The sequence below is a fragment of the Anopheles marshallii genome, chromosome 2, assembly GCF_943734725.1.
Source record: "Anopheles marshallii chromosome 2, idAnoMarsDA_429_01, whole genome shotgun sequence".
NCBI lineage: Eukaryota > Metazoa > Arthropoda > Insecta > Diptera > Culicidae > Anopheles > Anopheles marshallii.
The window spans coordinates 6,381,808-6,393,893 of record NC_071326.1 but is presented as its reverse complement, the minus strand read 5'-3'; the positions used below and the strand labels follow the sequence as shown (position 1 = coordinate 6,393,893).

The 12,086-nt window shown below is 45.5% G+C and overlaps 3 protein-coding genes across 3 annotated transcripts; 1 reads left to right on the top strand and 2 right to left on the bottom strand.

The window, feature by feature from the left end:
- Nucleotides 1-2,157: 2,157 nt before the first annotated feature.
- On the bottom strand, nt 2,158-4,652 carry LOC128709728 (solute carrier family 23 member 2). Its single transcript, XM_053804737.1, has 3 exons — nt 4,509-4,652; nt 2,273-3,795; nt 2,158-2,212 (listed from the first exon to the last, which is right to left on the bottom strand). The coding sequence occupies exons 1-3, from the start codon at nt 4,650-4,652 to the stop codon at nt 2,158-2,160; spliced, it is 1,722 nt and encodes a 573-aa protein (XP_053660712.1).
- A 1,737-nt stretch (nt 4,653-6,389) lies between these two features.
- On the bottom strand, nt 6,390-7,522 carry LOC128719898 (protein max). Its single transcript, XM_053813537.1, has 5 exons — nt 7,424-7,522; nt 7,228-7,296; nt 7,032-7,139; nt 6,815-6,938; nt 6,390-6,568 (listed from the first exon to the last, which is right to left on the bottom strand). The coding sequence occupies exons 1-5, from the start codon at nt 7,520-7,522 to the stop codon at nt 6,390-6,392; spliced, it is 579 nt and encodes a 192-aa protein (XP_053669512.1).
- A 919-nt stretch (nt 7,523-8,441) lies between these two features.
- Nucleotides 8,442-12,019, top strand: LOC128708595 (uncharacterized). The gene is made up of 5 exons (XM_053803573.1): nt 8,442-8,573; nt 8,667-8,861; nt 8,928-9,622; nt 9,698-9,763; nt 9,835-12,019. The coding sequence occupies exons 1-5, from the start codon at nt 8,442-8,444 to the stop codon at nt 12,017-12,019; spliced, it is 3,273 nt and encodes a 1,090-aa protein (XP_053659548.1).
- Nucleotides 12,020-12,086: the final 67 nt, after the last annotated feature.

Sequence of the window (12,086 nt, the reverse complement as noted above, 5' to 3'; positions counted from 1 at the left end):
AATGGTGGAAACCATACGATCACCATGCGTCTCCATGGAGTATCGATCATGCTGGCTACCTTTCCTATTTTCACCGTATAGTAGGCGTATCCTTTCTTACGTTACAATAAGCCCAACAAATCATCCAATAGGCTCTAAAAATACATTACTCACACACACACACACGCACCACAAAACAAAAGAGAAGTCCAGTTCGGTTTCAGAGACTCTGCACATCACCACCGGGAAGGGTGGTGATCATCTTGTGTCACGATCCTGTCACCATCAGTTTAGGGAATTCAATTACGCAAACAGATAGTCTTGGTAGTGTTTTTTCACTATCCTTTCAAGGATTTTTTTTTCAGTTTTAAAATATATCCTTATTCCGGTGCCTTTCTTTTCTGAGGAAATTTGACAGTCGAATCGAACCAGCACACTCGCAGAGTTGTTTAGGAAAAGGTAAAGGTTTATCAAACCTGTGGCTAAAACCCCAAAAATCCAAAGTTCCAAGAACTGAGTATGAAATTTTGCAACTGTTATTTTATGTGCCGTCAACTGTTGGGTGCATGAATGGGCAAACGGGAATGATAAAGCCCGGATCGGGGAAGATTGCTTTCGATGACACCAGCATCAATCGAGTGGCTCGTTTTTCTTTTGGGGCATCACGGTTTCTTTTTAGTGAATTTTAGCAATTAAATCAAATAACGGCAATTCTTCAAGCGTCACAAAGACGCAGTGCGGGTAGGAAAGAGCGGGACAAACCAATTGGGAAGGTGCGGAAAGGAAACGTTGTTAGATACTATTTTTTACAATTTTATGTAAAGTCGTCCAACACAACAAGAAATGTAATTTAAATAACTACGTACGGTGGGGGAGAATGAGTTCACGTTCCGTAAGTCGAGCAAGCCGGAGACATCACATCAGCCTGAAGGAATTTAAGGAACGGCAATATCAATCAATAAACGGATAAAGTAAGCAGACAGGCAACGAGTTATTCGGTTTTTATTGAAGCAATGTGTTTGGAAATATACTGTGATTTACGGCGAATGATGTGTCCACTTCCGGCCGATGGAGTCTCGCGTTTTGCTCGCCAAGAAAAAAAAGGCCACTCCACTAAAAGTTGCGTAACACGGCGAGGAAGAAACGATTGTTTGATGAACATATACAGTGAGCCTACGCTAAATCAAAAGCAGCATGATGCCGTTACCGGGGACGGGAACGCACCTGAGCGTGGTTAGACTGTGGTAGTGGTAATTAGGTTGTTCCAACCCAAAAAGTTGTTTCATTTAAAGGAAAATATCAGCAATAATTACCAACACGATTCGTCCCCAAATGCCGAGGGAGGCAGTAGACAATTGGTTTTTTTTTTAGCAAAATAGGATTGGATGCCAAACATTACACCATACTATAAAAACAAGACTAGCAATATTTCATCGTTTCTCACGGATAGGAACAAAATGGCGTATCCTGTGACCCGGGTGGGTTCGTTTTGGGTTAAAGGATAAATCAGGTTAATGCAAACGTTAGTTGCCATCATACTGGTATGCTATTGAACGGTAGCAGTATTGTGAAATTATCAATAAACTAGATCGACGGAATAATGCGCGTTGGGTGTGTTGGATTGATGACCTGCTAATGCTTTTAATTTACTTGTTGTCGTATTGTGAATATTTGCGTGCATTGCTACTGCTTCGCTCGAGCTGTCAAATCTCGCTATGACATAATCATTAAGTATCGAAGAATAGGCCACGCCTACTAATGACAGCGGTGTCATCTACGTACCAGGAAAGTCTGGTTACTAAGCCAGTCAGCACGAACAACGTCCAGCAGTATATAATAATACAATAGTGTTGCGTGAATCTGATTCAGATTCATGAATCTGAATGAATTATTGAACTGAGTGAACGAATCTGAATCTCCATTCTAAAAATTCAATTGAAAAACATTGAAAAATATTAAATTAGGCTTCCCGAAAGATACATGAATCTATGAGGATTCATGAATCTTTTGAGAACCGACAACTTATTTGAATGACTTCTCGCTACAGATTCATATGAATGACTCCTCACTACAGATTCACATGAAAGACTCCTCACTACAAATTCATATGAATGACTCCTCGCTATAGATTCATATGAATGACTCTTCTCAAAAGATTCATTACGCAAAACACTAGAATCAAAGCTTCATTCTGTAGGTGGGTAGAAACGGTACGTGACGCGTCCATTTCCAGCTGTAAGAAAAAGAGTGAACTGTAAGTACCTTTTCATAAAAACTTTCCACTATCACTTACCGCCTCATCAGCCGCATGCCGTAAGGGAAATCGAACGTGTTCTGCTCGAACTCTACGCCGCCCGCATCCATGCGGTCCCCACTCGGTATCATTTCCAGGGCCATTTCTTTCGACCAAGCCACAAGTCCACGTTCCTCCGGCGTGCCGGGAATAAGATTATCCAGCGTGCAGCCGAGCACACCGCCGACGAGTATAGTGGTACCGAGCAACACCGACAGCGTGGAATCGACCGTTTCATTTCCGGTCCGTATCGCACCCGGATGTTCCTGCAGCCACAGGCAAAGGACGAGCGGAAAGAAGAACGAGACGCCGAGTATGTACAGGTTGCGTGCCGAACGCAGATCTACGTACTGTAATGCCGCCAACCCGAACGCTGTGATCATGCCAAACATGACGCAGAAGATGCCGCCGACTATCGGGTCCGGTATCATGATGAAGGCGGCACCGAACTTGTTTAGCACACCCTGCAATACCATGATAAGGGCGGCCCACTGTATTACCCGTCGGCTGCCCACCTTCGTGACACCGATTGCTCCAACATTCTCCCCGAACGTGTTCGTCCCATTGCCGGAACCCCACAGTCCGGCCAACACCGTGCCGAGCCCTTCGATCCCAATACCCCGGTTGATGGCGTGCAAGGGCGGTGGTGGAGCCGCACACATCTGTGAAATTGTCGGATAGTAACTGATCGATTCTACCGTGCAGGCAATCACGCCGGCCAACATTCCCAACACACCGGCCAGCGATACGGTCGGTAGTCCAAACTGGCCCGGGTACGGTACACGGAACCATTCCGCATCTTCCAGTACCCGCAATCGGACATCCGTGCGGGCGGGATGACCTTCGGGGAAGACTCCGGTGACCGTCAGCACGCCGCACACCGTCCACATGATGGCGATCGTAAGCAGTACGGGAAACAGTTTGAACAGCGGGAACCAGATCAATCGTAATCCGTGGCCCTTCCGGTATGCTACGCCGGGGAACTGCACGTCGGACATAACCTGGGAGAACAGCGTCAACATGGCGGTGGTACCGACGGCTATGCCCCACTGTTTGGAAGCTGTTTCGCTAGCGTGCCGGAAGAGCGTTATGCCCACGAGTGCCACCGTCGGTACGATCGTCAACGGCGTCACGATACGCAACACCTTTCCCACCAGCCCGCTGAAACCGAGCACTACCTGTGACAGTGCTGCCACGGCAATCGCACCGGATAGTTCACGCATTCGCACCTGCCAAAGCTCCGTGCGGTCCGATTCCGTCATCGCGTCCATCACCTCCACCGGTGGACACTTCCACTGTGGCAAATTGAGGATGGCGAGTGTGGGCACGAGAAAGGAGATGGTACCACCCTGTACGATGGGTAACCGGCAGCCCCAGGTCGCTTGCAGATATGTGATCAACCCGGTGACGAAGATCATGGTGGATATGATGGTACCTCGGGCAGGATCCTCATCGCTCATGCAGAGCGCTGGCGTTAGAATGAAGGGTATCGAAACGATCGCACCGATCATCGTAAGGTAGTGCTGTTAACGAGATAGCGGATTGTATCGATCGTGTTTAAAACGGAAGGAAAAAAGTAGTCTTCTACGGTAGTTTCCATCGGAGTAGACTGTAGAATTGTTGGTAGCACGGTGTTGATTTTCACACGCCAGTGAGCGGTACTAAATCTTATCTGGATCCTTCCTCTTTTCTTAACTACACAAAGTGCGGGAAATCCAGACATGGTAGCATCAAGATTTCCGGAGATTGTGGCACAACTAAAAAGAATTCTGAAGCTGTTAGCAGGTTAGCTGCTTACCTGCTGTTAGCTGTTACCAACGAACAGTAGTTCCAACGAACAGTACAGAAAAAGACCGCTTGAGAAGAGCTCATTTACTCATTTTTCTATTGCGGACAACGTAATCAATGAATCGACTAATATTTGTATTGCTACCAATCAAATCGATTACGAGTTACGCAAAGCTAACAAACGAGTAATTGGTCAAACACGCTCTTCACATGCGGTGCACGATTCATTTCCTTGCCTCAACAACCAACGATACCTGCCCCACAAAACTGGACAAAATGGAATAGTGCTTTTCAACAGCGAACAGAATTAACAGTCCGGTCCTGGCGTGTGAAGAGCGGCGTTGCTACCACAAACCTAAAATTATTGACAACACTCGCCCTCTTACTACAGGCTTACTGATCTATAAGAATCAGTTATGCAAGATCAGCTGTTCTGTACAGTACGTACCTGTAATGCCATCATGATGCAAAAGTACCATGGTGGATTGTCGTCGATACCATAGTTTATGTCAGCACCACGAACCTTAGATACTTTCCTATGTTGCAACTCCGGTACGCTGCTGCGCGCTGTAAAAAGCTGCTCAGGCTCCATCAACTAGACAAACTGCACCCCGATTTAGACAAGCAAATCCAGTACGACAGTACACAGATCAACGAATACGCAAAACTAATTAACACCGTGCGCTATTGACTAGAACGTAATTTAAGATATCAGTTAGTAGGAGTCACTGTTCGCACACTTGTAGAGTGTAAAGTGACGATCATGCTAAGTGATCGTTAAATCACACGATCTGTGCATGTCCATTTAGTCCGTAGAGCTATGCTGTTATATACTGCATCGCAAGTAATATTTCAACTTTTCTTCAGAAACTTAGCACATTTACTTATGACATAATTTAATTGCTCACTGTTTACAATCACTACAAACACCAACGAAGTGATCTCAGCAACGCAATTAAGAAACACTGGAAAACACTTTAAAATTCGGAAGCGCGTTCGCGTTGTTCGCCTGCTCGGAACTGACTCGCACCCAGTCCCGAGTCGTGTACGCTATTTAGATACCATCCTCAAACAGTCTCAAACGTGTTTGTCCATCCTGCTGCTCCCATTCGTAGCCCCATTCTGCTGGATGCTACATGCAGCATTGCGTATGGGGAAGTAATTTTCCACGCTTTACGGCACTCGTCATAAAACCGTTAAGGCGACCGTCAATATGCTCCAATATGTGGCAGTCTCCACTCGTCTGGTCTTATCAAAGATAAAAAAATAGCTTCACTCTGGTACCAACAAGAATGTGCACAAAAGACTTTACTGCACGGTAGGTAGCCTTAGCCCCATATCTTCCTGATTTAAACTGGACTTTTGATGAAAGTTTATATCTCTTTTTCGCACCATTCAATGTTATATGATGATCGCATCCGGGAAATTATAAAGCACCTCTGATAGAAGAAACAATCAATAAAGACGAAAGCACATGCAACTCAATCAACGTTCGCTCACTGCAGCTCTACCACTGAGAATCGTTAATTGGTACGTCCCATTGAACGTTCCGAACTGTGTCCAGTGAAGTCAAACGAAAAGAGCTGATGAATCGCCGGTTCAACAATCTACTGGACTATTATTTACACAAGAAATATTTCGCCGGACGTTAGTCGTTGGAAACACGACAATGGTGCACACCCGTGGGAAGATACAAGATGCGCTAACATTGTCTCGGAACATGCTTGCCATTACATTACAGTTTACAAAACTAGTGATTTGTTTAACATTATACTATTTTTTACAGAAATGCTAAATATTAGTTTATTTGTCTTCATTCGATCGGGCGCAATAAACAGCAATGATCAGTTTACGTACATGAGCTGTATATAATTATGTCGGAACTCAAAATAGAAGACTTACTGCTAGGCATAGAACAATCAATTTGTACACTTCTTTCTGTTCCCTATACCTCACGGATAGTCATTAAAACATGCATTTCTCTTTTGCTGTTACAGGTTGGATTGCCAGTACACTGTTCCTTCTGAATATGGGTTAGCTAGTCGATACGTGTTTGATATATCGAATTCTTCAATCACTGATCATTTCTTGTTTGAAATTTAAAACAATCGACAAAATTTAACACAATCGTATCTGGTAGATAGGGCAAACTAAATATACGAAAGAACGAGTAAATCTTTCGAGGACCCCTTAAAATAATATGCGCCTTACAAAAATGCTAAAAGCTACCACACGCAATGTAACGTGTTCGCATCGTTAGAAATAAGAGAAGAAAAAAAGTGAAAGTTAAACTAAAGCCGTCCACTCGTCCAGGACGGGTGTGCGCTCTCTAATAGTTGGCATTCGTTTTCATCTTTTTGTTTCTCCGTGCACCCAACCCGTTGTTATTTTTGGGTACCTCGTCTATATCGGAGCTGTCAGAACCGCGTGATCCGTCCTGGAATCCGCCACCCAAATCAGCTCCGTCACCATATTTACCGGATGCCCGGGCCTGTTCCAAGTCACGAACTGTTTTTGATGGAAAACGAACACACACAAATATGGATTATAAATTTTACATTAGTACTAGCACGTGTGTCTGCCACCGTTGTGCGGACTTGTTGGTAAAGGAAGCATAAACGTCTACATTGCGAATGTGTCAATATGGATGAACTGAGAGTGCCAACGTACAGGACATTAATATTAATTGCTAAACCAACCGCACAGGGCGATGCAGCATTGCTTTCTTGTGGTTTGCAAATTTGCACAACTTACTTTCCGTTTCAAGCTTATTGTTTTGCCTTCGGAGATCGTCGATATCGTGCTGGTGTGAGTTGTTCTTTCTTCGCATGAACTGGATGTACTCGGCCGCTTTTTTCAGTATCTGCGCGCGGCTTGCCTAAAACATGAGATGCATCCGGGGGAGCATGTTAGAGGGCATTTCGTACGGAGGTTTAAACACAAACGAAAATGTACACAAATTCGATCATACCTTTTCGCCCTGGAGCGATGGTACGGAGTCTCGCAGCGCGGTGAAGCTGTCCTTGATGTGATCACGCCGTTTTCGTTCAAGGGCATTGTGATGAGCACGTTTTTCGGCCTGTAATTACGAACAGTGAGCTGTCAAATTGTACGTTCCTCCGGTTCAACGATTGAAACAGGCCATAATCCTGTTCATGTTTGTTTACCTGCGAGTAAAATTGACTCCCAGCGCCGGAACGGGATTGAGATTTTGTGTTATCCGAATCATCGCCATCCTGCTCACGGAGGCATCAGCAATAACAAAAAATAACATACAATTATCCATTAGCGCAAAGCAATGCAATCCCGTTGCTTCTGTTTAGAGATGAATGAAGCAAAGGCCCAAAGCCCGGTACTACTTACATCGCTCTCTATGTCAATGTCCCGATCATCGTCACTCATATTGTCGTACCACTCGCTGGTGCTTAGCTTCCGTCCTTGATTATCCTCGTGCAAGCGCATCCACGGGCTGTTACTTTCTACGATGTTTCTCAAGGCGGTCGTCTGTGCGATTCGATCGGTCCGGGGATCGCAAAACTAATCCAAAAGCATAAGGCTTATTGCATACTGCGTCGCAACCGATGTCTGTTTTCGCTTCATCGCATACAAAACACGGCAGACGGTTTTGCGATGAAGCACCAACATACGAGGGGTAACCCCTTGCGTACGTTTACACTTACCTCACTGTTGCGTAAATTGCTAATTTACGGTCAACGAACACCGCCAGTCACCTTTTCCGGCGTGTGAATAGCGCGTGTATGTAAATTATCCTTTCCTATTGTCGCCCACGGAGGTAAAAAGGACACAGAAAAATGGTCGGCAAATTCCTTCAACGCACGATGTTTATTTCTTCGCGTTTCGGGAAATGTCAAGCAAGACAAGGAATCATTAAGCAGGGGTTTTACTATTTTTGTTAAAATTTATAACCGAATTTATTATTTATTCATAAAAATATTAGAAACGTTAAACATTGAGTCAGAAACATAAACGCGTAGATATTTTTATCGAGATTTCAATATGAAATATCGAATTTTTAAAACTGTTTAATTTTAACGCTGTTTATTTTTGCATATTGTATTTTGTTTCATGAAATATGATACGAAATTGACAAATATATGAAAATTACCATCCCCATCTCGATAATGATTATATTTTGCGCCATCAGAAACATTTGGAACTGGTATGAAATGTTATTATGCCTTTTTCCATATGGTTTTGGAATGTTCTACAGTAGCCCTGTCCTTCAGATTTTTGACGTTTGTCAGTTTCCAAACGTCATGGCAACACAAACCCAATTCAAAAGCAACGAATAAAATCCCCGCTCCAAAACATATCGCGTCAATGATGCTTTGCTGCCGCCAGTGAAAAAGTTCACGTAAAAATGGCTATTCCATCATCAAGAGTGTTAATAAACGATCTGGATAACAAAGAAGAGCTGTACGCGGTGTTGCAGGAAGAGTTACGCAAAAGTGGAATTAAATATCGCAAGGAGAAACCCTCGAAAGCATCTAACGTAAGTATCAGTGCCACAACGGAGCATGCAGTGCGGGAAAACTTTCCCGTATCATCCATATGGTGTTTTAATCGTCGATTACTACTCTGCTAGGAGAAAACCAAGTGTAAACGTATCTTCAAAACACCCTTACATGGGCTAGAGCTCACCGATGTGCTGCTAGCAAACGGGGGAATAGTGCAAATTCCCCTGTTCGTATCGAACGCATGTCAGTTCATTCTCGAAAATGTAGACACGGAAGGATTGTTTCGGAAAGCTGGGTCCACCAAACGTCAGCAACAGATAAAGGTAAATTGCAAGGTTTTGGGCGAATATCAATCCCACAATTGACAATGGTGTATGTTTCGCTTTCAGGCCAGTTTGGAGTCGGGTGTCCCGTTGGGCAAATCGCACCACGTTATTGATGTGGCCAACATTATAAAGACATTCTTTCGCGATCTGCCCGAGGCACTTCTACCGTCCGGAAACGTGCAGGAAGCACTCATCCGATGTTTGCTCGGCGGCAACGACGATAAGGTGCACAAGCTGATGATGACCTGTTTGCTCTTACCACCATTGACACTCAACACCCTGGCATACTTCATGCAATTTTTACACACGGTGTCCATGCATGCCGAAAAGAATAGGATGACGGCGGAAAATTTGGCCATAATATTAACACCAAGCATCATGCCCATAACCGAGTCGGTCCAGCAAAGGTTTAACAGTCACGTCAAAGTACTTTTGTTGCTGATTGAAAATTCGCAACAGATTGGCCTCATCCCCGAGTTAATTCTTAGCCAGCTGAAGGAAGACACTGGCAACAATATCAGCATGGCTCTGACAAACGTCACGGACAAAAAGAAGAAAAAGCGTCGCAGTGGATCGCTTACACGCATGTTCAATGGGTTCAAAAAAATGGTCAGTGCCATTGGATCGTCGGAGAATTTGGACAGAACCGATGAAAAAGGCGACAATGATCCAACGTTGGTAATCGGTACGCCTTGTTTGAGTAAATCAGCTAAAAAAAGAAAAGTGACTGATGGCATTGCGTTCAGTGCCAAGAAAAAGTAAGCAGAGACTTCCAACTGCAAAGCGTCGAATAGCCCTAATACAATTTAAATGTTTTTTTATCTCATCTACAGGAAGGAAGTAACATCCCTGTTGCCGGATAATCATGATCTTCTGCCCAGCACGCCGCTCGTTGCTAAGTGAGTTTGCAAACTATTGTATGAAATCTATATTTCTTTACTTTTTCCTGTGAATTTTTTATGCCTTTTAGAGAGCCGAAAAAAAGCCGTCTAAGCCTTGGAGGAAGTAAAAAACCAAGCAAAGTGGTACAGCGGTTGTTGCCGACCGGTTCGATACCTTCAATAGCCGAAGGCAAACCAATGGAACGCCGTTGGAGTGTGGTAGGTGCACCATGGGGACGTAAAAAACAAAATCGCATCAAACTGCCAGACACGGAAAGTAGCGCAGATCTGCTCGATGGGAGAGCAAAGACTGAGGATGAGTTCGATTTGGATCCGGCAGGGAAATCCCTACTGCTTGCAGGTGGTCGCATGTCGCCGGTGGTATCAATGCCCTGTCTGGTCAGTGCTGAGGGATTGTCCAACATGGCTGATAACATGAATGTCGACATGACAGAATCGAAAGAAGACGGCGAAGATGAAACCGATGGCGACGATTTCCTCAAGATTCGACGCAGTGAATATGAAGCGATAAAAAAACGAATGTCGGATATTGAGTCTAAGCTGTCGAAAGAGTTCACCGCACTGGTCGGACGCGAAGATGTGCTGCTGGACAATGTAGAAGACAAGTATCGACAAACGCTGGAACAAACGGAACCGATAGAGGCAACCTGCGCAACGACGGACCAGCTGGCAAAGAGGCTCAGTCGTGAGTTGAAGATTCGTCAGAGCGGCGAACACAAAGTGATCCGATCGCCAAGTGCAAGAAAAATAGGCACCATTCGGCGACGTAGCCGAGAAGCAGTTCGTCTTTCGCGCAATCAATCGTGGCACGTTGGTAATGGAGCGCGAGATCAGCAAGCTACCGTCACGAGTTGTGCCGTGGATCTGTCCTTCTATCCCAAATCCGGTGTTTTGAAGCGCGGTCGTCCGAACACGGTACAGAGTGGTTTGAAAGCGCCGGATACAACTGTGACCATGTCCTGCCCAGAACCAGAGAAAATAGGGATGACAACGGAAAAAGAAAGCACGAAACCGCTTTCCTGTTTAGGGACGAGTGCAAGCGGCGGAAACTACACGGATGAGGAAAAGGAAGAACAATGGGTCAATGCGGAAAGCTACTTCGAGACGCATAACGTCACAGATGATGTGTCCAGTGTAATGGATTCAACTGCCGAGTTTCTAACACCTTGTAAGGTGCTGATGGAAGATTATTTCAAAACGCCGGATCAAAATACTCGCCGAGCATCCTTGCGATCAGCTTCGAAACAGCAAAGTACCTTCTGCACTCCGTTGGTGTCAAGAGTGGATGTAAACGTCCAGAGCGCGAAGACGCCCATGCTGCCGCCGGTAGTTCCACCCCGAATAAAAACTCCCGCCCGGACACCTAAACTTCCACCGCGCACACCGAGCAGCGCGACACGGCAGGTAAACTCGGTCAGCTTGCTAAAATCACACATTACCCCACTGCAGGAGGCTCAAAGTGGTCGTGCATCAATCGCACGAATTCGCAGCCAAAACGCTGGTATGGTAATGGCCAAGGCAAAGCTTTTCGATGGTCTCGTATCGAACGCCAGCCTGGATTCGCAATCCGCCGGAGGAGCTTCGAATCGAACACCGATCTCAAACCGTCGCCAGAGTGCAAAGTTCCGATCGGCATTCGTTGCAATGCCACAAACCGTTACATCGGCTGACGGAATACCGCGCGAATCTGCCGTTCAGATTCGGCAAATACAGAAGTTACGATCTTCTTCCGCCCATCATACAAATGCGCACCGCAGTCCAAGGAAATCTACACCGCGAAAGCGTGCCTTTACGAAGTCGACTCACGGCGGTGCAATTAATCGGCGTGAAAAGCTCCGCCAGGCTACGAAGGGCTCTTCAAGTGGAATAACCTCAGCAGTAGGAGTTTCTTCCAAGGCTTTGCTCAACTCGCCACGAATTGTACGACGATTGCAGGAGAATGTTCAAGAACATTTAGCAGCGACGAACGTGAATGTCGTACGTCTGTCGCCGAATGTTAAGAATATGAACAGCGGAAAAGCGATTGCTTCGCCGAGATTAACGACACCACACATCCGCAAACAATTGCTTCGAAACTCACCCAGACGCATCTTGGCTGCGACACCGGGCCGAGACAATCGCATGCCGCACGGTGAGCGATTTCAAACGCCACTGAAAGCCACTCCACTATCTCGCTTTGCCATCAGTGCTGCGCCAGGCTTTGAAAACAGTCCCGAACGATCACCTCATACACGGGCGGCCAATGTTCGTTAAGCATGTAGTTAAGAATATCATAACAAACAAGTGCCAGCTCCATTTTTCCTTAGGACGTAACCCATTT

Bases quoted from the DNA above. Each gene is read 5' to 3' on its own strand.
- LOC128709728 (XM_053804737.1), bottom strand. From the start codon at position 4,652: ATGGAGCCTGAGCAGCTTTTTACAGCGCGCAGCAGCGTACCGGAGTTG. The intron at 3,796-4,508 runs GTACGTACTGTA...TCTCGTTAACAG, and splicing joins GCATCATGATGGCATTACAG to CACTACCTTACGATGATCGG. The intron at 2,213-2,272 runs GTAAGTGATAGT...TTTTTCTTACAG, and splicing joins GGCATGCGGCTGATGAGGCG to CTGGAAATGGACGCGTCACG.
- LOC128719898 (XM_053813537.1), bottom strand. From the start codon at position 7,522: ATGCGCTTGCACGAGGATAATCAAGGACGGAAGCTAAGCACCAGCGAG. The intron at 7,297-7,423 runs GTAAGTAGTACC...CTCCGTGAGCAG, and splicing joins ACATTGACATAGAGAGCGAT to GATGGCGATGATTCGGATAA. The intron at 6,939-7,031 runs GTATGATCGAAT...CTCATGTTTTAG, and splicing joins CATCGCTCCAGGGCGAAAAG to GCAAGCCGCGCGCAGATACT.
- LOC128708595 (XM_053803573.1), top strand. From the start codon at position 8,442: ATGGCTATTCCATCATCAAGAGTGTTAATAAACGATCTGGATAACAAA. The intron at 8,574-8,666 runs GTAAGTATCAGT...CTACTCTGCTAG, and splicing joins AACCCTCGAAAGCATCTAAC to GAGAAAACCAAGTGTAAACG. The intron at 9,764-9,834 runs GTGAGTTTGCAA...TATGCCTTTTAG, and splicing joins AGCACGCCGCTCGTTGCTAA to AGAGCCGAAAAAAAGCCGTC.